Here is a 27,152-nt window from a genome sequence, read left to right on the forward strand (position 1 = left end):
TAAAACACTCATTAAATTGTGTGCTGAACTAATCACAAAACAGAGTGAAAGACACGGCAAGGGAAAGAGAAAAGAAAAGAAAAGGACAGAGACATTATTTTTGGAAAAGAGGAGAGAGAGAGCGACACGTGAGATGGGGAAAGAAATTAAGCGATGAATATTGTTCTCAGTGTGTGTGTGTGTGTGTGTGTGTGTGTATCTGTGCCGGTGTGTGTGTGAGAGCGGTTCAAAGCAGCCACTGCATGCGCACACACACAGAGGCGGTGGATCATAAATGTGCCATCGTATCCACCCCTCCTGGAACTGGCGTGGGCCATCCTCCAGCGGAGGCAGTGGCATCTCTACCCACTCCTCTGTACTGCACACATCTGTCCCACTCAGCACAATGCCAGTGTCTGGGTACTGTACCTGGCCAATCCCAGGGCAGCTCTGAGAACAACACTCCTCTGAGGCCTGCTTGTGTTCTGCTGTCTATCTGGTGTGTGTTGTGTATTGGTGTATCTTTAGATATGTACTGTAGGTATCTGTCTCTGTGTGTGTGTGTGTGTTTTTGGGCTGTTTTTGAGTGTGTGTTTTTCACTGTGTTCACTGGTGTTTTTGTGTTTGCAGTACCATGACAAGGACAGTGGAGTTCTCAGGAGATCTGGGACCGCTGGGAATCAAAGTGGTGCCATACTGCTCCTCGCTCAGCGGAAGGTATGCACACACACACACACACACACACACACACACACACACACACACACACACACACACACACACACGCACATACACATACACATACACGCGCACATACACATACACAGACCTTTCACACAGGAAGGAGTTTAGCTATGTGTGTGTGTGTTGCCCCTCATTAAGAGGTCAGTAAGAGTAAGAGCTGCAAGGTGAGGGGTTAAACACCAGGAGCAATGACACACACTCACCCTCTCTCTCTCACACACACACACGCACACACACACACACACACAATATGTGACAGGAAGTGGACCCTAAGAGGAAAGTGACACACTTCCTGTTTTGAGTGCCTTGTATGGGGCTGGAATTTGTGCCAGGGGCCACACGTCCCCGCCGGGCCCTCAGAATAATGTCGCCCACCAGGGGCCTCAATCTGCAAGCTGACCTCATCACCTCTGCAAGGTGTGTGTGTGTGTGTGTGTGTGTGTGTGTGTGTGTGTGTGTGTGTGTGTGTGTTTGCCGCTTGGTGCTTGAGTGTAAGTAAAGTTGACCAACCTATGAGAGGTGTCGAGAAGGGTTTTCTAAATAGACAAATATGCGCATGCAAACAGGCTTTCAATTAAGCTTTCTCTCCCTTCTCAACTTGCTCTCCTTCTCTCTCTCTCTCTCTCTCTCGTTTTCTCTCTCCTTCTCTCTCCCTCCTTCCTCTCTACCTCACCTATGTTCTCATATTTTCACCTTCAGTTCATTCCTCCAAACTTCTTCCCCAGCTACGACCACCTTTGTAAATATTTACCCAACCAAACGATGTCTGGACTCTGCAGCCTAGTGAAGCACGTCCATAAACTAATCTCATATTCTCTGCCTTTCTCTGACTTGAGTCTCTTACTCTCTCTCTCTCTCTCTTTCTCTCTCTCTCTCTCTCTCTCTCTCTCTCTCTCTCTCTCTCTGGCCTGACACAGCCCGGCTCCAAACCGGTACGTTTGCTTTCTATAGAAAACAACTTGAAAACAAACCTTATTACGCCCAACAAGTAATAAACACATGCATTTTTAATGACTCCCTGTCGGATGCTGTAACTCTGCACCCACTGTGTTGTGTGCATGGGTTTGTTGAGTTGTTTTGCAGAGGGGGACCTCAGACCGTGTGTGTGTGTGTGTGTGTTGCGGGCAGTGTGTGAGTCTCATGGGAGCACTGTGTCTCCTAGTGTGTGGGTGTGTGTGTGTGTGTGCATCAGCATGAGAGTGAGTGTTTGTCCCTGCGAAATGCCACCGGAGCTTGTTTTTAATATTCTTTTAATATGCAGCTGAGTGCAAACAGCACATTGAAATTACCAGAATAATTTGAGTGGCTTGTTTGCGAGGAAAACATTGCATTTGGGTCCATTTTCGAGATCGCATAGTTCTGTGATGATAATGAAGTGTGTCTCTTTCTGCCTGTAAGTATCCCTGAGTGTCCTCTGTCTGGTTGAGCATCAGGTGTCAGGTTTATTGATGCATGTCAACTGCATGTGTTCTGTAGATGTGCTTCAGCATGTCCCCTGTGTGTGTGTGTGTGTGTGTGTGTGTGTGTGTGTGTTTGTGTTGATGTTGCTCTGTGTATTGTGTGACAGGTCCCTCGGTCTTCATGTGTGTGGGCTAGAGGATAGCGGCCGCGCCAAAAGGGAGGGCATCTTTCAGGAGGACGAGTGTATCGTCCAGATCAATGACACTCCGCTAATGGACAAGTCATTCACCCAGTGAGTACTCGGCCTCTGATACAGACGCACACACACACTCATACACACACTCATGCACATATACACACACACTCATGCACACACACTCATGCATATATACACACTCACACACACACACACACACACACACATGCTTGTATGCACTCTACCACTCTACTCCCTGCACTCTTCATACACATAAACACATTCACACACTCAGTCTGTCTTCCCTTCTCTCAGTCACTCTGTTTCACTCATTCACGTTCTCACTTACACACACACACACACACACACACATGCACACACACAGGCACCCTTCCCTCTCCTGTTGTCGAGACCACTCTGCTCCACGTCTCCACAAAAGAGCTGTCTCTCTGTCTGTCACTCCTTCATTCATCTCCCCGTCACAAGCTGTGCTCCTCAGAGCCAGCGCAGCGGGCTCCCCGAGCGCTCCCAATCACATGCGGCACGGCCATTAAAGAGCACAATGAGTGAAAAGAAACGGGGAAGAAAGGATGGAAATGACTACTCTCGCTCCGCAACACGCGCTCCGCCGATAAATAGGTGTTCCCGATTAGTCGTCCGGGTGGCGGCGTTTTGGACACCTGGTTTTGTAACTGTAGACGAGGGTCTGCCGACTGTGTTTGAGATTGAGGAGTGGGATGCTCCATTGAGTTCCTACTGTTACTGAAGCATCTCTTTTTCTAAAGTATATATATTTTAGGGCTTTTTATGTCTTGATGCCTGAAGGGAGAGAGAGAGCAGGGGTGGAATCCGGAAAGGACCACAGGACGGGAATCGAACCCGGGTCAACGGCGTACAGTGGGGCCTTACTGATCCATCTTAGTGGTGATGCTCAAGGAGCGCACAAGACAATTGGTGCTTCGTTTGGGAGACTGTTGAATAGAGTTTAGCAAGTGCAGGATTACCCATTACACTGAATTAATACATAATGTGTACTGTATATCGCCAAAGGCTACTGATAGATACTATATTTGCATTGTGCTGATGTGGGAGGAGATATGTGTGTGGCTGCTAATCATATATAATCCATTTATCCCATTTTAGTAGAAGATTGACTGTTGAATAGGAATGAATAGTGAATGAATGGTGTGTATGATCACTGTGGACAGGGCTGCAGGTATCTCCAGTAGTCACCTGGGTCCTAATGCTCTTGTGTTTGCCAGGTCGCAGGAGGTCTTCAGGCAGGCGATGACCGCTCCCTCTCCGGTGCGTTTGGAGGTGCTGCCCCTGTCCAACAAGCTGCGCTACGAGAAGAGCCTGATCAGCCAGCTGTTCACCGGCGACGGCTCCGGCGCGGAGAACTTTGCCAAACCCCGCAGCCCTCTGCTGCTGCGCCCCAAGCTGGAGGCCCTGCGAGAGACCCCCGACGCCACGCCGCCCCCTCGCTCCCCAGATCTGCCCGCCGCCGCTCCCGCCGTCGCCCCCGGCCCAGCTCCAGCACCAGCCCCTGTTGCCCCGGTTGTTCCCCCGGTTGTTGCCCCTGCCCCTGTGCGGGCCGCCACCCCTCAGAGGGAGGAGCCCCCGGTCAGAAGCACCCCCGAGCTGCCGCGCTCCGCCTCGTCCACGCCGCCCCGGGCCTCCTCGGCCTCGCCCACGCTGGCCAAGGGCCGCAGCGACAGCCCCCTGTCCAAGAAGGGCCCCGCCGGGCTCTCCACGCTGGTCAACCTGGCCAACAAGAAAGGAGGGAAGAAGATGAAGATCGACCTGAAGAAAGGTACGTGAGCGAAAAAAACAGCAACAAAAAAAAAACAGGCAGAGCGCTGGAAAGAGAGGGAAGGCAGAGATGAACGAGTGACGAAATGACTGAATGAATATGAACGAGCGAAGAGATTGAACGTGCCAGAAAACACCTGTGCTCTAATGTGAATGAAAGAGTGCGGACCGAGCGAGCGAACGTGTGTGCTTCAGAGTACGAGTCTATTAATACGAAACAGCATATTGTTATATGGGAACAAATGAGCCATAGCCACTCGTTAATTATAATATCTGAAGACACCGCTTGTCTATTACACCTTTTGCTGTTATCCTGCTAATTGGTCTATTTGTATCAGTCATGTTTCTACACTCAGTCCAATGAGGCATACAGGTGCCACACCACTGACACTAGAGCCTTTGATTGGGCCTGTTCAGTGATCGCTTAATCCTCGGGGCAATCTTGAGAGGGTGAATAAAAACTGATCGGGATTCAGTTTGCAAGGTGCATAAAGTGTCCGTGGGCGTAAAATTACACGGATAATACACAGCTGATGTGCCAGTTTCATGGCCATTAGAGAAAAAAGGGGCTCTTTCCCTCTGAGTCCATTAAATGTCTATTGATCAGGAGGTTGCTTAGGGGAATTCATTATACACGCTGAGGTAGAGCAGGAGTGGGAGAGAGGGGGGGGAGAGAGAGAGAGAGAGAGAGAGGTGAGGGAGAGAGGGAAAGAGAGAGGTGAGGGAGATGGAGAGAGGGAGATGGAGAACAGGATGAAGAGTCACCTCCGAGAGGAGTGCAGCTCTGTGCGTGTTTAACATGTGGAGAAGCTTTGGGTTGTGCGATTCCACCCTACCTGGTGTCTCTCTCTCTCTCTCTCTCTCTCTCTCTCTCTCTCTCTCTCTCTCTCTCTCTCTCTCTCTTCTCGCCCCTCCTTTGCTCTTCTCTCCCTCTTACATCATTCCTTTTCTTTCCTTTGTTTTTAGTTACTTCTCCTTTCGTCTTCTCCCCCTACTCTGCTTTTCTCTTTTCTCGTCTCCACGCGCCCTCTCTTTTCTGCCCTCTCTTGCCCCCTTTCTCTTTCTTCCCCTGTCTGTGTCTCTCTTCTCCCCTTCTTTGCTCTCCTCTCCTCTCCCTCTCTCCTCTCCTCCTCTCTCCTCCTCCTCTCCTGAGCTCTGATTGACAGTCTGTCTCAGTTTAAAACATTAATGGAACTCAGTCAGGTGCTCAGCTGGGAGATGAGATTTTCATCAGTTACCGTCTTTAGTATGCTGGATTGACTAGACGCCGCCACCGCGTGACTCCTTTCATTCGGAGTGTGTGTGTGTGTGTGTGTGTGGGATGTGTGTGTGTGTGTGTGTGTGTGCGTATGTGTGTGTTTGTGAAAGAGTTATCCTGAGCTTCAGTAATCACAAATGTCCCCCGAGAGAGGTGAAACGAAAGGGAACGGTATTACTGGATGGCACCTGAAGTGCCCCTCCCCCCTCCTTCATCTTTCTTCCTTCTCTGTCACTTTTTCTCTCTCTTCTCTCTTTTTTCTCCTTCTATTTTTTTGCCCGTCTCCCTCCATCTTTGCCTGCCTCTCTCTCTCTCTCTCTCTCTCTCTCTCGGTCATTCCCTCCGCCCCTCTCTGTTGCCTCTGGTCCGTGAGGTGTGCCCACACGTTAAATTAAAGCCAGACGAGACTAATCCTCATCAGGGGGGTGTGCGCATCACAGCTGCCCCCCCCCAACCCCACCAGCCTGAGGAAGACCACGCTGGAGAACCAGCACGCTAGCGCGTTAGCTGCCACACTGCCCACCCCCCACCCCCCCAAACACCCTAGCCAGCTCGCCCACACTTAAGCCCGAATCGGGATGCACAGGCCTGGCCGACAAGCTTCGGCTGTCCCCCTAGCCATGGAGCCGTTTCTCTCTTCGGTGTCAGAGGGGTCAGTCTGCCATAAAAACCCCTTATTTTCCTCTTTTTGAACCTTTTTAACGTAGTAGTTATTGATTTCTGGGAGGGCAGTCCTTCACTGCCTCGTTCTTTTTTGGCTTTTTCCACCCTATTTGATAATTGCATGGAGAAATTCATAGGCCAGTTGAATGATTTAGTGGGAGGGAATTTCCAGACGACTTTGAATAATTGCAGTGCATTAATGGTAAATGTCAAATGGCCAGAGTGTAGCACAGCTTAGCCTCTCTCCCGCCGTCGCCATGGGAATGAAGTCCAATATTTATCCGAGGCATCTCATTATGACGGTTGAGAGAGCGATTGAACGTTTGTTAGGGCATATGTGTGTAATGTGTGTTCTTAGAGATTTCAAGGTTTTGGCTTCACACACGTTTAAGAAGGAAGCCAAAAATCACTTTTTCAGTCGTCTCTGTGTAACTCATTTTGTGGGAGTGTGTGTGCGGTCCTTTTTGAATGTGTGAGGCAACTTTTTAAGCAAACTACCTCAAAATCATTGGATTTGAACTCCTATTTTCTGCTTTGCATGTATTCATTCATTTAGCATTTGCTTTACCTACTCTTCCATAACAGTAAATTAAATATTTTGGACTACATAGGGCACAGAGACCTACTGTAGAAGACATTTGAGGACATGTATGCATTTTGATGAGGCATGGAGACTGCATTTGTGATTTAGTCGTGTGCGCGTGCGTGTGCGTGTGCGTGTGCGTGTGGGTGTGTGTGTGTGTGTGTGTGTGTGTGTGTGTGTATGTGTGTGTGTGTGTGTGCTCTCTCATGTGTGCACATGTGTGTGTGTTTTCCCTAACCCTCCTCCTCTGCTCCCCTCCCCAGGCACTGAAGGTTTGGGTTTCACCGTGGTGACGCGGGACTCCTCGGTGCACGGCCCCGGGCCCATCCTGGTCAAGAGCATCCTGCAAAAAGGCGCCGCCATCAAAGATGGACGGCTGCAGTCGGGCGACCGCATCCTGGAGGTAAGACGCTCACTCTCTGGGTGCCTCTCAACGTCTCTCCTCGATCCTCGATGCTCGGTCCTCCACTCTCGTTCCCACTAATCAATAACTACTGTAACACTAGATAGGCTATCCCATTGTTGCCGCCCCATCATTCTTTAACTAGATCAGTGGAAACGAGGACCGAGGAAGGAAGGGAGGATGTATTAAAGATGAAATGAGAGGCACCCACCCACTCACTCACTCTCTCACTCTCTCTCTCCCTCACTCTCTCACTCTCTCTCACGCACCAGTGACCCCTCAACTTTGCCCTCTGGCCTGCCCTCTCGCACAAAGACATGAATGAGGTTTGGAGCGCGAAGGCTCAGATGTGTCGTGTGTAAATGCCCTGAAAGCCCTTCTCTTTGAAGTGGGATGTTGAAAGACTGTTGCAAAAGCTCAGATCTGGTGTTGTCAGCAAGATTTGGAATATGTTTGTAGTCCCTGAGTGTGGATGTTGTGTTTGTCAGGGCTTTGTTAGGGTGAAATTAATGGTGGATGTAATGAAACATGAAGCATACTGTAGGCTTCTCTTCAGTGAGTTTGAACTCTCTATTCAAGTGCTCATACTGTTCTCTGTGTGTGTGTGTGTGTGTGTGTGTGTGTGTGTGTGTGTGTGTGTGTGTGTGTGTGTGTGTGTGTGTGTCCCAGGTGAATGGCGTGGACATCACAGGGCGCACTCAGGAGGAGCTGGTGGCCATGCTGCGCAGCACCAAGCTGGGGGAGAGCGTCTCCATGGTGGTGGCCCGGCAGGAGGAGATGTTCCTGCCCAGAGAACTGGTGAGTCATGACGGCCCCTCTCTCTCTCTCTCTCTCTCTCTCTCTCTCTCTCTCTCTCTCTCTCTCACTTTTAGTCTTTCTCTCTCTCTCTCACTCTCAGTCTTTCTTTCTTTCTTTCTTTCTTTCTCTCTCCATTGCTTTGTCTTTTCCTTGCCCTTGTTCCCTCTGTCCCCTCTGTCCCTCTTTCTCTGTCTCTCTTTCTTTCTCTCGCTCTCTGTTCTTCCTCTTTCTCTTTTTCCTCATCATCTTGCTGTCTGTCTCTCTGTCTGTCTGTCTGTATGGCTCAGGGTCAGATTAGGCATCTTTCCTCCTTACTGGCTTTCTGTTTCTCTTTCTTTTTCTTCCCCCACTCGTTTTCTTCTTCTGTGAGATTCTGCTAATTTTCCACTCCATCACTCCATGTTTTAGTCAGGGTTGCGACCTTGCAAATACCCATGAGGCCTCGGGGGAGCAGGAAGTCCCACCCTTCCTTTTTCCTCATCCTGTCAATCAGGGGGATGTTGTGTTGTGTCCCTCTGATACGCTCCAACTTGCCCACTCGGAGAAAAGCCCTCTCCTCCATCCTGGCCTCCGTCGCATTTGTCGATTCAGCGCGCTACAGGAAGTCATCCGCGCATCCCTGCGCTGGGACAGGAAGCAGTGGTGCATGCTGGGTCGCGTGTGTGAAGGTGGCCGGTCCCAGCTGCGTGTGTCCCACTTCCTGTATCTGTGACCTTCCTTCAAAGCGCCCCTCAAAACTGTTTGTTTTCTCAGACCCCCTCCCTCATTTTGTTACAGCACATGTCTGTGAGCCCCATTGGGGGATGAAGAGGCAGTGGCCCCTCTGCTTTTTTTACCCATAAGCCCCCTCCATCAGGAAACTGTCCCTCCATTGTCTCTCCGTTTCCTTTTAACCCATCTCGGATCTTTACGCAACTCATCAAAAGCATCGGGGGTCACTAGGGTCAAGAGCTTTGGAGTACATACACAAGAGTATAGAGTCAGTCTCTTTCTCACACTCACTCTCTCTCATACACACACACACACACTCTTTCTCATACACACACACACACACACACACACACATACACACGCTCACACACTCACACAAGTCCTACATCTGTCTGCAAAGCACTTCCACACACTTGCTGTAGTTTATGCTTGTCTGTCAAGCTTTCTTTAATCTAATGGATGGCCTTCCGGATTACACTGCTCTGCTTCCTCAATATAGTGTTTGATGGCTTTGATGTACATAATACAGTAGACGCAGAAACGTGTCTATTCATCTGTCAACTCAACTTGGACAGTCAGGGACTGCCACACACCATAGGCACATACACAGTCAAAAACACACACATGTGGAAGCCTAGAAAGACAGACACACTTATTCAGATTTTATGACACACATGGACTTGATGATGCCCGAGAAATAAGATGTGAACCACATTTATTGAAACATGCTTTACAGCTAAGTACAGTTCAGGAGTTCTATATTTTGCCAGTATTATGCCACTTCCAGCATTTTCCCAGTTTTTTGTAGATGTCAAAATTGTCAATCAGAGACAAACCACTGCTCAGATGTCTCACCAATCAGCCATGTCTTCATTCAGCCGCAGACATGTTGTCTTTCATCCACGCTTTCCACTTTCCCGGCACATGGAGATGTAGAGAGGTCCACATTGAGTAATGAAGGACCAGCTGCGCTGTCAAAGCAGTGTGTTGGCATGAGTGTGTTCTCACACACATACACACACACACACACACACACACACACACACACACGCACACACACATACACACATGCACACATATACACACACACACACACACACACACACACACACACACACACACACACACACACACACATACACATACACACACACACACACACACACACACACACACACACACATACACGCATGCACACATACACACATGCACACACATGCATAAAGATACAACAGCCCTTTGGCGAGCAGTGCATCCTGTGTGTCCTACATAAAGCCCATGCAGAAACCCAAGGCTACAAGCCTGAAAAGAGGCATCTCCACTTCTGGCATCTCTATTCATTTGCAGCTGCGTTAAGCGCCCGGGCCTTATCAGAGGAGCGGAAACGCATCGGGACGCCGCCGCCGCCGCGTCTCCCGTGAGCGGCTTCTGTAGCCCCATATTTAGAAAGACGTGAAAATAAGCGCACGCTGCCTCTTTCTCTCTCTCTCTCGCCGCCACCTGCTCTTTAGAAGACAAGTGCACACGCAGCCGTTTTTGTGTGTCGGCATGCTGTTGAGGGTCTCAAGTTGACGTGGGCTCGCGCGTATGTGTGCATCTGCGTGTTACTGACAGCTTAAAGAAAAACTCCATCACCCCCCCCCCTCCTCCTCCACCTCCTCCACCACCCTCCACCCTCCACCCAACACGGCTCAGAGGAGGCCGCTTTATTTAGCGCGCACTACTCCCCACGAGGGCAGACAGTGTGGGAAGAGGCCAAGCCAAGCGCCGTTGTTCCTGTTTGTGACAAATCAAAAGCAGGAGATGAGACGCGGGACAAAAACAGCGCCGCAGGAAGGGCGGCCACTGCAGGGGATGAATGGAGCGCTCAGCAGCAGCAGCAGCAGCAGCAGCAGCACCGGCAGCTCTATTTTAATGTGTCTGGCCGGCCGGCGGAGGTGGGGGCGGTTTTGTGGACCGTTGACAGAATTAGGGGGCTGTTGTCGTGACTGGGGCCGGGCCGGGTCGGGCCGGGCTCTGGATGGCAGGGAGGCAGTGGGTCAGTCGGACCTCTGCTGGGAGAGCGGGGGCGGACGTCCGCCTGCGGGGGTGGACAGAGAGCGGCTGAATGGAGTGTGGAGTGGCTTAATGGTCGCCGATGGGCCAAACGGCAGGGGTGGGTCAGAAATGGCCATGTACGTGTTCCTGTCTTTAAATCTGGTTTGTGCGAGTCTAGTCTATACCGCCTATGACCAGCAAGAGACCTATGAAATTGCTGTGTCTGTGTATGTGTGTTTGTGTTTGTGTATACCGTACACTATACAAAAATGTGCATGTACTCTCTTTACCTAATGTACAGTATGTGTGTTTGTTTTCCTGCATCTGTGTATTCTTGTCTAGAGTGTGTGTGTGTGACAGAGACAGACACCCATGAGCTCCATGATCATGTAGCATCTCTCGGCATACATACTCTGAGTTTTCAGTTGTGATATAGATCCTCACCAATCTCCGCACTGCTAACTCTACTGCAGAAACTGATCCCAGATAAGTGCTTCTCCGGTACCGCGTCCCCCCCCCCCCCCCCCCCCCCACACACACACCTTTAGCCGAGATGCTTACATCACCGAGCCCAACGCGCCTGCTGAAATCCCCCAAAATGCATCAGGCGTACTCCACTAAAATGCTGTCAAACTTCGGAGGCCATAGATCCAGCCCAGGTGGAAGTGACTCAGGGGTTGCCTACATCTCAAAGCTTTTCAGCCTCTGCTGCTTTCTGTCTTCAATGGAACCTTAGCAGTGGAGTATGCAAGGCACTCCACCAGGTTAACTGGGTGACTGCAGAAGTTTTTATGTTTTGAAATAAATAAGATATATTTAAAGCTCACTGACACCGTTAAAAAATGCTACCTTGTGCTCCCCTAAAAATGCTTTCTCGTGCACGCTATATAGTTACAAAAGATGAATGTAACGTTTTTCAGTTGAATGGTAGACCATGCACTCTCTTCTATCTATTTTTTTTAACTCCGTGACACTGACTCCAGAACAGCCTGATGTGGCCCAGGATGTGCTAGTCTGCGTAGATGATGACAAACATCCTCTCTGTGACGAGTGCTCTTCTGAAAATCTGGTATTGAAAAATAGCGCGGTTTTGGAGCGTTATTCTTGCCTCTGGATCTGTTATCAATGTCAAACTCAGACCTTGAATGGTTCTGTTTTTTGGCTTTAATCACAATTTCATATTTGCCTGTGCTAAATTGGATTTATTTTGGGACATGTTTTTCATGACTCGCATAAACAGTAGTTTTCTGCCTCTCTCGCTGATGACAGTCACCACCATCCCAAAAGTGGCTTATCTCTGATTTTGGCATTGGTCCCAGCGTTGGTGCCATCCTCATGGGACTTTCTGTGTGTGAATGAGTGAGTGTGTGTGTGTGTGTGTGTGTTTGAGAGAGAGCGCGTGTGTTTGTGTTTGTGTGAGTGTGCGTGTGTGTGTGTGTGTGTATGTGTGTGAGAGACAGTTTGTGCGTGTGTGTGTGTGTGTGTGTGCGGGTGCGTGTTGCACTGAAAGATAAGTGGCAGAGTAGGAGGTGAGGCAGGGTGAGGAGAGGGATTGCGGAGGGTGGATGGGGGGGTGGGGGTTGTTTTTTATCAGGTGGAGACAGGATGGAGAGGTCACGTTGCACATGGAGGACCCGTAACACGCGCGCCATACAGCGAGAACCACAGGAAGTGAGGTCAAGGCACAGGACGCGCAGATGTCCTTGAGTTTGGTATCGCAGCATCCACACACCTCTCGTCCCTGCAGCCTCACCCTGAACATCCCTCCCAGACACACACACATGGATAGTCTGTGTGTGTGTGTGTGTGTGTGTGTGTGTGTGTGTGTGTGTGTGTGTGTTTTTTTTGTGTGTGTGGCAAGGCACATACGATCACGACTCCAACTCATTCAGTAACTCGTGTCCTGTTCGCCCGTTTCTTCCCACTCTCTCTCCAAATTCAATTCCATTTCAATTTCAGTAAGCTATTTATTGGCATGACCATTTAAGGGAAATAATGTTTCCAGACCACAGAACATAGAAGCACTGTGAACATGAGAAAATGCTCTCTCTCCCTCCCTCCTTGCCCCCTACTCTCTCTATATCTCTCTTATTTTCTCTCTTTCTTTCTTTTTTCTCTCCCTTTCTTGCACACATATAGAAACTGCCTCTGAGATTCGTGCTCATATACAGTAAAGCCAGTATACTACACCCACCATGATATGCATTTCCACCATAATGCGCATTTCCACTCTGCAAAATTACTGCCTTCATCATCATAGGAGCCACTTTATGACCACTTTTAGGCTCTCTCCGTGCTTTTAATAGTGCATTAGCATAGTTTTAAATATTATGAGTGTGAGCCATTATATATTTTCTATCTATCTCCGTGGGTCTGATGTCCCCCCTGTTTGAGTTCAAAGTGCAAACTGAGATGGCTGGAGGGCTTCAGAGATTGGATTTTTATTCCGCAGTTTATGATTTATTAAAGTGCTGACTGTGTTGGATTTCGCCTCCAACCATCATAAATACTCCCCTGTTCCCTGCCGACGAGTTGCAGGAGTTGACTTCTGTGCCTCTTACCAGCTAATAGTATAGCTCAAACAAAGGTCTGTGTTGTGTGCCTCTCTTTTTCTGTGTGTGTGTGTGTGTGGATGGAGTGGGGTGGGGTGGGGGTTCCCCCTGGGTAGGATTTCTGAGGAGATTTGTGGGTTGAACACCAGTGTTGGGACCACCAGTAGAGTCAGATCCCAACCTTTCAAATATATGTGTGTGTGTGTGTGTGTGTGTGTGTGTGTGTGTCTCAGTCTATGTGTACAGTATGTTGGGGTTGGCGGGGATTCAAAAGTCTAGTGGGTTGTTTTGGAAAGCTTAACACCTGTTTGAAGAAAGTCAGCCGTACCGAGAATAATTACTATCAAAGTGATCTCGCTGAAACGATGCGACTTGGCGTCTCGCTTCTGTGTGTGTGTGTGTGTGTGTGTATTCGCCTGTCAGATCAGCCTGCTCCACACATCCGTCTCTTAACTCGCTTGTTCTTAACAAACGGCGGATAAATCAATCCGTGAGCCGAGTTGGCTGGCGGAGCGTCTCAGTGGGAGGCCAAGGTTGCGTTCCCCTGACCTGTGCTCCTCTTTGTTTGCCTGGAACAGGCCTGGTGCCTTGTCCAGTTCGGTCCTGCCCCTTCCCGGCGCAGCCCGGGGCTGTTGCTTGGCGTCCAGCACATCAATATCTGCCCACCGCGGCAGCGCCGAGAGACGAGGCCTCTGTGGCCCGTCACCCCACCGCCTCCCAGCCTCAGGCTACAGGTCACTGTGGGCTCTCTCTCTCTCTGTCTCTCTCTCTCTCTCTCTCTCTCTCTCTCTCTCCTTCTCTCACTCACTCACCCTCACACTCTCTCACTCGCACACACACAAACTTCCTCACCCTCACTAACTCACTCACACACACACACACACACACACACACACACACACACACACACACTCACACTCACACTCACACACACACACACACACACACACACACACACACACACACACACACACACACACACACACACACACACACACACACACACACACACACACACACACACACACACACACACACACGTTCCCTCCCTCTCTCTCTCTCTGTCCAACTCACACCCCCACGCTCTCAGGCTCCCATTCTCAGTACATGATATATCTCCTTTTTTTTGTGCTCTCTCTTTTTTGGTTTCTAGTCATGTGCTCCCACCCAGTCACTCTCACTGGGCCTTTTTGCTCCCTTTCCTCTGAAATCTCACACAGATGGATTTGTACCGTGTTTGAACACATTTGAATAGACATTTCGTTTTGGGATGAAAGCCGAACCGCTAATAATAAGTGTCACCCAGAAACGTCTGCATGTGTGTGGGGAGTGCGAGAACACGGACGCTTCTAGAAGCTTTCATTAGATCTCTCTTTATCCTCGTCGGACCAATAATGCCACAGTCACGACAAGCTATCCTCATCAACCCTCTCACACTACTAATACGTGTCTCTGTTTTTCAAAAAACGTCTCTTTCTTTTACTTCTCACTTCACTTTTTCATTTCCATCTGTCTCTTCTCTGCTTCATCTGTAGTTAAAAACGAAAGGCACTTTAAGTACTTTTCTCTCTGCTGTTCCACTCCCCTGCAAGCCTTCCTTTCTCTCTGCATCTCTTTCCGTCCGTCTGTCTGTCTGCATGTATGTACTTTTAAATCCATTTCTTGCTTTCTCTCTCTGACATGTGTCAGACAGGAGTGAGGAGAGAAGCGCGTAGCCCAACAAAAACAGTGCGATTTTAAGTGCCTTGAAAAGGACAGCGCATTTACCCAGAAGACCACCTACAGGCACCTGATTCTCCGTCTGCCTCCCCAGTCCCACTTTCCCCAGGCTTTTTAGGAGGCCAATTTGCCCACATTATGTACAGAATTATGACAGTGATGGTCTTTTTTTTTCTTCAAAAAAGTGTTTTTTAAGCCTTGCCAAAATGTCACATTCGGTGAATGCCAGGTTGTCATTTTCGGCACATTTGTCAGTGCTGCAACAGGTACAATATGTTTCGCTGTCAAAAGTGCAGCGTTTTGTGTGCGCGCGATTTTTCACTGGCTTTTTCCACGGAGACCTTTAACACAACACCCACTACACCACCCACGCAGTCAGTCAGAAATACACCTGATGCGGTGTGCCTGCTCTTTCTCTCCATCCCTCCCTCTCTCTCTCTCCCCCTCTCTCTCTCTCTCTCTCTCTCTCTCTCTCTCTATGTGTCTATTTATTCTCTCCCCTCTCCCCCCACGCTCTCTCATTCTTCCCTGCAGGAAAATAGGCCCACCAAATGGGCCTGCTCTCATCTCCAAGCCTGTCATTACCGGTCCTGCATTTTCCAGGGCCTCCACTCGGCTCCTAATAATGTGCTCCCCTCTTTTCACGCCTCTCTCTTCATTTTCTTCTCCTTTCTCGCTCGCGCTCTCTCGCTCTCTCTCTTTTTCATCTGGACTACAAAGTCCTGATGCTGGTACACAGGTCATCCTTCTGAGCTAAAAAAGAGGAGAGAGATTGTGTGTGTGTGTGTGTGGTATTGTACGTGTGTGTGTGTGGGGTATTGTACGTGTGTGTAGTATTGTACGTGTGTGTTTGTACCCCAGGGATGGGTTATTGGTCTTAAATGATCCCTCCACCCCTCCTCCTCTCTCAGCTAAATGAGGCCATGTAAAAAGGTTATTATGTTTCCTTTTGAAATCGCACGCTCCTGCCTCCACTTCTTTTTATCTTCAAATGGAACGAAATGACCTCCCTCCCTCCTCTCCTCTCCTCTCCTCTCCTCTCCTCTCGTCTCCTCTCGTCTCCTCCATCTCTCTTAACCCCCCCCACCACCACTGTTCGCCTTTGTTCCTTTGCCCCCCCCCCCCCCCCTCATCACCCCCCCCCCCCTGTTTTTCCATCTCATCCTCATATTGGTTTTGCACTCCTCATCCTTTGATATGGCCTTATTTGAGCTTCCTGTTTTGTGTTTTGCAGCAGACACCTTCCTTCCTAGGCTCGTTTACCTCTGCTCTTACCACCCCCCCCCACACACACACACACGTACACACCTTCTGTTACCCTGTCTCACTTTGCACCACTGCCTCCTCTTCCTTTCTCCTCACCTTGCTTTTCTTTTAGCTGATAATGATTTTGGAGCTGACAAGATGGCAGCAGAAAATGTGCTCAGAGCAGTACCATTATACATTTGTGTTTCTTGTTTGACATTGATTTTGTCTGTGAGTGCATGTAATCATAATGACACGGTATATCTCTCTTGCCCATTCTCTCTGGCTTTCCTTCTCAATGCACCCTCTCCTGTTCTTGTTCCCTCTGTATTTCTCTCTCTATCCCTCTCATTCTCTCCCCCTCTCTGTCTCTCTCTCCCTTTGTCTCTGTTTCTTTCTGTTTTTCTTTCTTTCTCTCTCTCTCTCTCTCTCTATCCCTCCCATTCTCTGCCTCTCTGTCTCTTTCTTTCTTTCTCTTTCTTTCTTTCTTTCTCTCTCTCTCTCTCTTCCTCTTCCTTTCTCTCTCTTCCAGAAAGGGGAGCAGACAGGTGTGCCACTGTCGGAGGAGGGTCGGGAGCAGCTGATGTTCGAGGTGCCCCTGAGTGACTCCGGCTCGGCTGGCCTTGGGGTCAGCCTCAAAGGCAACAAGTCCCGCGAGACCGGTGAGGACCTGGGCATCTTCATCAAGTCCATCATCCATGGAGGAGCCGCCTATAAGGTAGACACACACACACACACACACACACACACACACACTGTCATCTCTCCACACACAGCGTCATCTATCCACACACAGCATAGCATCTTTTCTCCCATTGGTCACTTTTCCCGCTGCCCCAGACACGCTATTTCCTTTCCTCTTATTCAGGCCTTTGAAGACCTCCATCATATTCTTAGTGATCTCAGCAACAGCAATTTCGTGTTGGCAAGAATGTACTAATGTATATTCTGAAATGTACTAATGTATATTCTTCACATGGATAATAGGGTCTAACTCAAGCGTTGTCTAAGATGTTGACAAACAGGCTTGTGAGTGGGGATGCTTCCTAGACGTCTTGTCTGTTCCCGCATTAGACGTCTAGAGCAGAAAATAGCTTGAGCCACAACCAAGCCTGAACAAACACCAGTTTCCTGGTCCACTCACAATACAGAGGCAGCTGCCATGGACACCAGTCCTGCTGACCCCCCGACCCCTCACCCCTGACCTCTGTGTCACGGTTGACCCAATCAAAGGCAACCCTATGAGCTTTTGAAGAAAGATGTAGCATTAGGGAGAAGGAACTTAAGTATAAAAGCCCTCCATTGAAGATTGCTTTTCAAACATCTCAAGAAAAAAAGAAGCATTCACCTGCAAAGTCCTGCTTGCTTTAAATACATGTGTAGCCACAGGGACAGTTTTTGTGCAGCTGAACTGCAAACCATGTCATATGGGACTGTCTAGTTGCTAGGTTACGGTTACCTGGCAAATCACGCCACTGTCTGACATTTTCTTTTTGTTTGATTTTTTAAGACCCCCCAATAATTTTCATAATTGAATGTAGTGGTTTGTTTTATTTTTGTATGCGCTCTAAGTCAGTCACTTTGCATTTGCATTATTTTCATTGTGTTGTGCCTTTGTGTTGGTAGCATAAGCCTATGCTAGTTATTTGTTAACTTAATGTCCATTGGGCTGAAGAGTCTTTCCAGAACTGCATAGCTCTGTTAGAGAAGTCTGGGTTAGTGCTGATACAGAGTGGCTCTTCTATCGTCCGGTCAGAGAGATCGCCCGGGTTTTGGAGACTGGTGGTGCCTCGGCTCAGTGGGTGGCCTGTGGCTGGCATGGCAAGATGTCCGCTGAGCTGCCGGTGAGCTGTCATGCAGCCTTAAGCCAGCGTGTGGACGGAGGGTGCGCAGCACAGGAATTCACACTAGTAGTGATTGAGGTTCTGTCGCTGTCGTGAGGTTTACAACGCTGATGATCTGCAGCCTGGCTCTTCAGGGTCTGCCTGGAGGAATCGCTCCGGACAGCTGATGTGTGCTTCCCGAGCTCGACAGACTGGCCTGGTGTTGCCTGGTTGGACTGTTCAAGAACACCCTACTGCTGTGTGGCTTCACAGAGATACAGAGACAACATCAATATTGAGTAGCCATTGTGCTGGACAAGGTGCTGTGTCAATACATTGACCTTTCCTTCCATAGTACAGTGTATATCAGCTTAAAACACATGGTGTTTTTAAGAACCCGCAGAGTTTTTTTTCTGGTGGAAGGCATTTTGTGTTGGGACGTGTGGTGAATATGGGGATCATTTCCTTCAGCGGTGCTCGTCATAAACTGAGGAGCATCCGTGTTGGACAGCTGTCGTTCAGAGTGCAGAGTTTACCCGTCACGAATCGAGGAAAACTAAACGCGAGGCATCCTGAGTTCATCACACAGGTGAAACTCTGCGCAAAGTCTGAAAGCACTCTCTCCACGGAGACACAAACTTTTGCCACCGGTGGCATCATCCATCCACACGGCTCTCTTTGTAATTCCCGTCTGTTGGCGTCTAATGCCCTCGGAGAGTGGTTTCAGGCAGTGCCCACTTGCCCCATTTTCTGTTCCGGAACCATCTACAGTCCGCGCCGCTTTCATGCGCTCCTCTCCCTCCATTACAGCCCAGCATGAAAGCCGGGGCAGGTGGAGTGGCCGAGTGATGATAAGGGGGCCGCGGAGTGGGGCCAGAGACGGAGCTGCGCCACAGGCCCCACATCATAAGGCACTCCAGCTCAAGTAGGCCTGGCGAGCGAGCTCCATCAGGAGGCCCCTATCAGGCAGCCAGCGAGCGAGCGAGTGAGCGAGGGAGGGAGTGATGGGAATGAACGCAGGCACAGGAGAGGAGAGGAGAGGCCTCTTCAAAGCCTGCAGCTGTAATCTGGGTCTGTGCGCCCTCATCAATCTCCCCCCGCACACACGCAGCAGCAGACTGGGGCCCCGCGGGCAGCTTTCAGAGATAGGGAGCGGGCCGTGTGAACGCCAGGCACACTTGTGGAGGAACCTCTCTGGATGGGCCTCATCAACAGACAGTCGGGAGAGCAGGGGAGAGGCACAAACAGAAGTGGAGACATCATTTGGTGTGTGTGTGTGTGTGTGTGTGTGTGTGTGTGTGTGTGTGTGTGTGTGTGTGACTGTCTTGATTTTTGCCATGTAACTGATGTCACTCAGCATCTCATTCTCTCCGTCTCGTAATTATGCACACTTGCACATATGCATATCGCCACACACACACACTGAAAAAACCCTCAGTCTGTTTTGGTTTACCCTGACACACACACACTTTCTCTCTCTCTCTCTCACACACACACACATACACTCCTCCAGTCACATTAATGCTAATTAAATCTTTGAAGAGCCGAGCTGATGAGTCGGAGATGTCCAGGGAGTGCTATAGAGATGGACCCGCTCCCCAGTGAAAGCCTCAACTTTAACTAAGAGGAGAAGAAGCTGATTTTTAAAAGTGTGTGTGTGTGTGTGTGTGTGTGTGTGTGTGTGTGTGTGTGTGTGTGTGTGTCATAGTGAAGGAATAAGGGCATCTCTACTTCCTTATGTCTGCAAAGTTCTTCAAAAGCTTTTGAACAGACTTGCAACAGAACATTTGTTCTGTGTGTGTGTGTGTGTGTGTGTGTGTGTGTGTTGAAATGTGTGTCCCTATAAGTGAGACAGAGTGCAGTGAAGTATATCCATTGTGTGTGTGTGTGTGTGTGTGTGTGTGTGTGTGTGTTGCTCACACTCCTTGCCCTTCTTCAAAAGCCCTCCTTGACGAGAGCAGCCGCAGGGTGAAGGCCAGTCAATGAGCCAGGTCAAAGGTCAGTATTGACCACAGTGTGTGTCCAGACACAGGGGAGTCCTTAGTGGCTCCGGTCACTAATCCCTGACCAGCTCCTGTCTCCCAAGCCTCAGCTCTCCTGCAGACTGATAGACAGACAGACTGCAATACAGACAGACAGACAGAAAGACAGACAGGCAGGAAGATAGACTTTGTTCCATGGCCACAGGTGTGTGTGTGTGTACTGTACCTAATGCAATTGAATTCCCCTGGCATCCATCCTGGCCACTGATACCAGATCTGTATTGGACCCAGACCTTTCAGTGGCCCAGCTACTATATCTCATCCCAGCTCCTGTCCATCACAGAGAATTACTAGCCTTCCCCGAGCTCGGCTAAATGAACTCCATATGGGGAGGTCTCCCCAAACACGGTGTTAATGTAAACGCTCCTCTACCTAAACTACAGCAGACCTTGACCCGTACCGGCCCACTGAATGTGTACTTAAATGAACAGCTCAGAACTTGGGTTTGTTTGACAGGAGCCCATAGAAAACATCAGGATCAATTTTCCAAAAGCCGAGTGTGTTAGTAATGTCAGCCATACCTTCAGAGGGTAATTGCATGGGGATGTTACTGCAATTACCATTCACTCTGGACCAACATTAGTGAATCAAGGACAAAGAGGTCTTGTATAATAAAGTAAGCATTAACTTTTATGAATAACTGAATGAGCACAGATGCCATTGCACAATTAGCAGCCGTATTAGGATTGTGTTTGTGATGATTAACAGATGGAAGGCGTGTAAGGGTGTCATTTTGTAGGCTGCTTATATGCCAGCCAGCATGTGTTTGTATTTTTAGATTAAGCTGAATACAGTCTTTGATGAATCAATCCCCTCTCTCTGTCTTCTCTCTCTCTCTCTCTCTCTTCATTTATCTCCCTCTGTCGCTCCCTCCCTCCTCTTTCCACCTCTCTCTCCCTCTCTTCCAGGACGGCCGGCTGCGCGTGAACGACCAGCTCATGGCCATCAACGGCGAGTCGCTGGTGGGCCGCTCCAACCACGACGCCATGGAGACGCTGCGGCGCTCCATGTCCATGGAGGGCAACCTGCGCGGCACCATCCAGCTGCTGGTCTCGCGCTCCTCCCCCGCCCAGGTAGGCACCACCAACTGCCCCCCTCCTCCTCTTCCTCCTCCTCCGCCGCTGCTGAGGCCAGTCCTTCTGCCCCAGACAGCCATGCCCCTGCACCAGTACGGGGACATTCCCCCCCTCATCCGGAGGAGGGCCACGGAGCCTGGGCCCGGGCCCTGGGGCGGCAGCGGTCACTCGGTCCACCGCGAGCACAGACACAACCACTTCAGGCTGTCTGGAGGCCCCTGAGTTCAGCGGCGGAGAGTTAAAGATTGGTATAAAGTTAAAGCACCAGTGTGTGCTGTGTCACTGAAGAGCAACACACCATAGAGCCATATGAGCACGCTGATCAGTTCTACCTCCTGGGTAGCGTTCGTTTGAAAAGGTTGACTCCGAAGGCAGGGACTTTTTTTTTTTTTTTTTTTTTACTTGATCCTTCAGTTTTGCCTCGGAGTTTGAGGCAGCTAAAGAGGTCTTTAAGAGCCATTTCACAGCTACGCCGCGCCTAGCGAAATGTGTTGGCACCGCGCGGCGTTGCGAAGCAGCGCTGCATAGCCAAGTGTTTTGGCGCAGGAGGGCCCAATGTCCTCACTCTGGATAAAAAGAAATTCTGGGCTAGAAAAGTACATTTCCAGACACACCCTCCAGCGAAAAATACACTGCGCCAGCTCATTTTTAGTCATTAGTGGAGTCATTTGCCCCCGGTTTCCGCACCGCGCAGATTAGTGAATCCAGATGGCGGAGACGCAAAAGTGCTGGGTTGGACTCGTACCTGGACCCACTACGTCTGAGGTCATGAATGATTTGACAAGCATGCCTGCAGGCGTCCGTACGCAGTAACTTTGCTTCTGTTCTGCTTGCCATTTTCGAATGGTGTCACTTGGAGCATAGCCAGCAACACTGACATGCCCTGAATGTTCTAGAATCAGCATTTGGTATTTGTTGCAAACTCTACTGATATGCAATATTTATTAGCATTTTTTTTCTGTGAGACACTAATCTCCAAACAACTGTCTCCGAGCCTTTTCTAACCAGACACGCATTGTTGCTAATTGCTAACTACTGTACTTGTCATTTAGCTCTGCTTTTATTCTGCTCTGATGTCCCAGTTTCTTACCTGCTCTAATCAAAGCCTTAATTGTAATCTCAAATGTCCCTGAGTGACATACTAATAATGTTCTTCTGTTCTGAAATCTGTTTTCTACTGACTTCATATTTATCTGTACCTTATTTCAATTGTATGTCTTTCTCCTGCCTGTTTTTCTCTCTAACTGCACTTGTATGACTGATCCTTTTGTGAAATAAAGAGAATGAAATCTGCATGCTTGACTTTTCCTTACCTGATTCGTTGCCTGTCTCCTCTTTATCCTTTCTCAGTCTTGCCTTTTCTCTTCACTGGGTGTGCTTAGGAGGGGATTGGGTTTGCTTTGTCTGGTCTGTCTGTATTATCTGGACACATCTGCCTAACTGTGCAGCTCTTTGACAAACAGCGTCTTGCCCAAAGGTGACTCATTACCACAAAAAAGTGATTCATGGACTAATGTTGCAAAGAAATGTCCAAACATGCCGTGAAAGGATTGCAGTGTGAGCTCAGAGGTCAGTCACAATGTCATTTTTTTCGCTGCTCTCCCCCACCACCACCACCACCACCACCAGCACCGACCTGTCCTCTCAAAAAGAACACTTTATGTGGCATAAATGATTGCCTCTTAAAACAGCTCTCCCTTCTCCTCGTCTTCATTTTTCGGGTCTTTGCGGACTATTAGCATAATGGCACTCCAGTGTATCCAACCATTATCTGATTTCTCAATTCCGCTACAAATCTGATTCATCTCTAATCCGGGCGAAGTGGAATTGCTTACTTAGTGGAAGAGCCACTCTGCGGATGCGCTGTGGTCGGGGGGAGAAACGAGAGAGAGAGAGAGGGGGGGTTGATCAATCATGGCGCTGCATATATGTGAAACTGTTGCCAAATGAAATGAATTGAAACTTTCCTGGGCTAACAGAAAAAGAGAGGGAGGAAGAGAGAGAGAGAGAGAGCTAGAGAGAGAAAAGAGAGGGAGGTGTGTTGGGGAAAATGGAAAACACCCATATGGGTTTATCTGTGGGGAGATGGAGAAGGGGGTGGGGTCGAGTATGTGCTGTGGGTGTAGTAAACTTTCACTGGAGTTTTATTGAAAATGGCCTTGGAAGGCTGGCTGGCAAATACCAGCAAAAGCAGCCAGTTTTTAGCCAGGCTTTTAGCCATGTTGAGAAGATGCTAGCGATCACCTAGATGTTTCTTCAATATCTGATCAATATTTGATAAACTAACATATTTAAAATACTCGTGACCATGTGGATGCACTGTAGGAAGTGTAGAGGTGCAAGCTGCAGTAGTACATTTGGTATTCTTATAGGGAGGGACTGAGGGCTCATTCAACACTGAAGAAGCTCATCATAGCCAACCACACAGCCACTGCATTCTCGCCACAGGAATGTATAGTGTGCTAGAACATGCATACATTTGCATTCTATCTGCTATCAGTTTACTAAAGCAGTCTATCTGCTATCAATTTATCAGGACGTCTTAGAGGCTACAAGCTACATCTAATTAGGAGGTGTGGAATGTTATGGCTGTCACCAACCATTCCTGAAATATCAACATTCAGAGCAATATATGGGACATTTCTGTAAGTAAGGCTCCAATGGCAACCTATGGAATAAGGAATTTGTATCAGGCTGCTCAGGTATTTCGTAAAGCAGAATGAAGAATGAAGCATGCATAAATTCAAGGAGCCCCTTTGTTGACATGGCATTGAATTGAGTCTGCAGATCATTCAAGGCATCAATTGTACAATTGTTGCTGAAACCTTTGACGTGCGTATTTTGTTGGTTTCTGGTCTACAGTTCATTGGCTAATTAAGCTAGCATTAAGAAAGTACAAAGTGGGAATGTGGAGAAGGAGCCACAAGTATACAGCTATTCAAAGCATGTTTTGTTATGAAGGTGCAGTATGTGGGTAGAAAAGGAGAATAAAAATGTTTACTCTGCCTGCATGATAATTGCGCAAATACACTGCTTTGAACTTGAAGGGTCTAAAGGAGGCATGACTTAGCATAGCAGTGGGCACCATTTTGGCCATGTTAGCAAAGGGTCCTGAATTTGGGCTGGTTAATCTGGGCATCTTTAGTTGGAAACAGTTTGAGCTTTGGGATTCTAGCGTGGTCTCAAGGAGGAACATACTTGTGTTTGGATGCATTGTGTTTGTGAACATGGATGCATGCATCGCCAATGGTGGCCTACCCTTGCATGGCAAGCCTTTGCTTCTAGTCCCTCTCCAGTCCCCCCTCAAACAGGCTTGTTTCTGAGGCTGTTTTGTGCTTTCAGAGGAAGCATCATGTCCACTGGGGCCCACCAACATTCGAGGTAAGTGTCTACTTGGTGGCAACGTTTGTTACTAAGGGCTAAAGCTACATTTTTGCACCATCTGTTTTGCCATTCATTCTAGAATGTTATGCAATGTGCACAACTAGAATGCTTAAACGGAATTGGATGGCAAAATGGGTCTTCTCAGAATGCTTCAAGTTCAGTTCAGTTCAGTTCAGTTCAGTTGTGGTTCTGGATAGCTAAACATTAAGTTGTAACAATAACAGTCAAAAGCAGCTGTGATGATGGGTTTATATGAAACCTCATCATCAAATTTAACAAGTTCAATTTGAGTGGCTACAGCAGGCTGATATCCAAGGAACTCCTTCAGATGGTTTATATCAGCAGTTCAGTTTTACACATCTTCATTCTTGGACTGTTTGTTGGATGAAAAATTACTGTTTTCCCTGACACTGAAACCTTTGGCATGGGGATCATGTTTTTTTCCTTTTCTTTTTTTTCCCTCCGGCAATCATATTTCTCATTACTCTCCTGATGATGGGTCCGTGTGTCCAGCCAGTGGAACGTTAAAAAAACAACAACAACAAAACATATCTGACCACTGACACTGTTTGTCCTTTTTTAGATTAGCAGAGCCCAAAAGCCAAACAGTGCAATTACCGCAAGTCGCGCCCTTATCGCGTGTCAACACATTTTTGCACTTGTCCACAACACTTGGGATTCGTCAGGGCCCAGCTTAAGCGTTCCAGAAAGCTTTGGCATTTCAAATAAGCAGTCAGCAGCTGCTCTGTTGTTTAAGTAATATGTTTCGAAGTGTTTGACTTTACATGGAGACATTTCACATTTAGGGCCACTGTTATGAAACTGATCTGGGCTCCGTTGTGAAGGCAACAATTGTTTGCTCGGATCATTCAGTGCAGTTATACCATTAGTTAGCCACCAGCTTTATAGAGCATTAGCTGTTTTCCTCATCTCAAATGATTCTGTTGCAGCAGATTTCATTTTCATTTATAAAGCCGTAATGAATGCCTTAGGCTTGGCTTTGAGATTGCTGGCAGATCGTAGGATGGGTTGTGACCCTCCCACATCCCAAACACACATTGTGTACACACATGTACACACAGACTCACACACACACAAATACACACATATACACATGTACACACATACATACACGCCCCCATTCACCACCACTGTACCCTCCTGGCTCAGTCAAGATGAATGGTGATTGGGCAGGACAGTAATGGAGTCGATCAATGATGGGTGGCTTGTCATCTAAGAGGCATTCCTAATTAATCACGTTCAGGCGGCCTAATCAATACACCGTTAATCACCCAGACAGAATGGAACGATAAGGAAAAAAGGCCTGCGATAGGTGAGGTGTTTAAAAAAACGACACATCTCACTCCACCCATGGCAAGATGATGGATAGAGAACCCCCATTTTCATCAAGCCCGGCTTCATTTGCTGTTAATGAATTATTGTTTTCCTTAATGGTGTTTTAGGCAGTGACATGTTGCAGAGTTGGTACATTTCTGTGTTGTATTTGTGTCATGCTCTTAGCAGCTGGAGCGTTGAGACCCCAAATAGCGATATCCCTGCTACCTGGGTTTGGCAGGAGCCATTTTGTCCCCCGCCCCCCGCCGTAGCTCGCTGATTTGTGCTTGTGATGAAGCCACGTTCGGGGCACCGGGGTTTTTTGATTAGGAAGTCCCAGACACGTCTCGCACAAACCCGCCTCGTGTGATCCTCCTACAGCCAGCCGCTCCGCAGCCAGTGATGGAATGAAAGGGGGAACAAATGAAAGGAGGAACAAATGAAAGGAGGAAACAAAGCCGCGGTGGCGGCAGACGATGACTAAGAGATAGCACTCGCTTTCACGCTCGGCTTTTTATTGTGCCACTCGTTTTTAGTGGAGTGACAGGAGCGACGCTTTCTTTCCTGATCAGTTTCCCACCCCCTCAGTGCCCCCCCCCACACACACCTCCGTCTATCCCCCTCCCCACCTCCTCCTCGTCTTACTCACCTCCTCTGTCTGTCTCTCTCGTGCTCTCTCTCTTTCTTCATTTCCTTTCTTTCTTTCTTTCTTTAATCCCCCTCTTCTTTTTTCTTTTCCTCCTTTTTCCCTCCTTACTCACCTCCTCTGTCTGTCTCTCTCTCATGCTCTTTCTCTTTCTTTCTTTCTTTTATCCCCCTCTTCTTTTTTCTTCTTCTCCTTTTTCCCCCTCCTTCAGGGAGACACTCTCATGCTATCACTAGCCCATCCCCGGCTAATCCTGCCTCCTCCACAGCAGGGCTTTTACTCAGACGCTTAATCTGATTACACCGCAGAGGCCTCTAATGAAAGAGAGCCTGGGGCTCGCCTGGAGGTGTCTGCCCCCCGATGCCCTCACCAACCCCCCGTCCCTCCTTGTAAGTCCACCTCTGAGGCCCAGTGGTGAGCTGGAGGGAGTGTGGCAGTGTACTTTTTTGGGGGGGGATGGTATGTCTTTGGTGTTGGACTACACGATCATCCCACAATGGTGTAGGTGCTAAACTTGCGCATGATCAAGTCTTCTCCCTTGACCTGGTTCTTGAGTGAAACTGTCAGATATGGTCTGTGATATCTGTGGTTGTTCGCAGTATCCGGTAACAAGTACTATTGTGGAATGTTTCTGTGTATGTTTTTGTGCAGTTGTGTGTGTGTGTGAGAATCTTTGAGTGTGTGAATCTGAGAATCTGAGCCGTGTATGTGTGTCAGAGAGAAACTGTGCGTGTGTATGTCTTTA

At 48.6% G+C, this 27,152-nt stretch overlaps 1 protein-coding gene across 1 annotated transcript in view; it reads left to right on the forward strand.

Moving 5' to 3' along the window:
- pard3ba (par-3 family cell polarity regulator beta a) overlaps nt 1–27,152 on the forward strand; it is a 165,748-nt gene that overhangs the window by 65,113 nt on the left and 73,483 nt on the right. Inside the window, exons 6-12 of the mRNA XM_062527538.1 lie at nt 610–696; nt 2,291–2,416; nt 3,583–4,133; nt 6,900–7,039; nt 7,709–7,837; nt 16,634–16,819; nt 20,875–21,039. Of these exons, the coding sequence (XP_062383522.1) occupies nt 610–696; nt 2,291–2,416; nt 3,583–4,133; nt 6,900–7,039; nt 7,709–7,837; nt 16,634–16,819; nt 20,875–21,039 (1,384 nt within the window). The remainder of the gene's footprint in view (nt 1–609; nt 697–2,290; nt 2,417–3,582; nt 4,134–6,899; nt 7,040–7,708; nt 7,838–16,633; nt 16,820–20,874; nt 21,040–27,152) is intronic.

Source organism: Sardina pilchardus, chromosome 23, assembly GCF_963854185.1.
Source record: "Sardina pilchardus chromosome 23, fSarPil1.1, whole genome shotgun sequence".
Lineage (NCBI taxonomy): Eukaryota > Metazoa > Chordata > Actinopteri > Clupeiformes > Clupeidae > Sardina > Sardina pilchardus.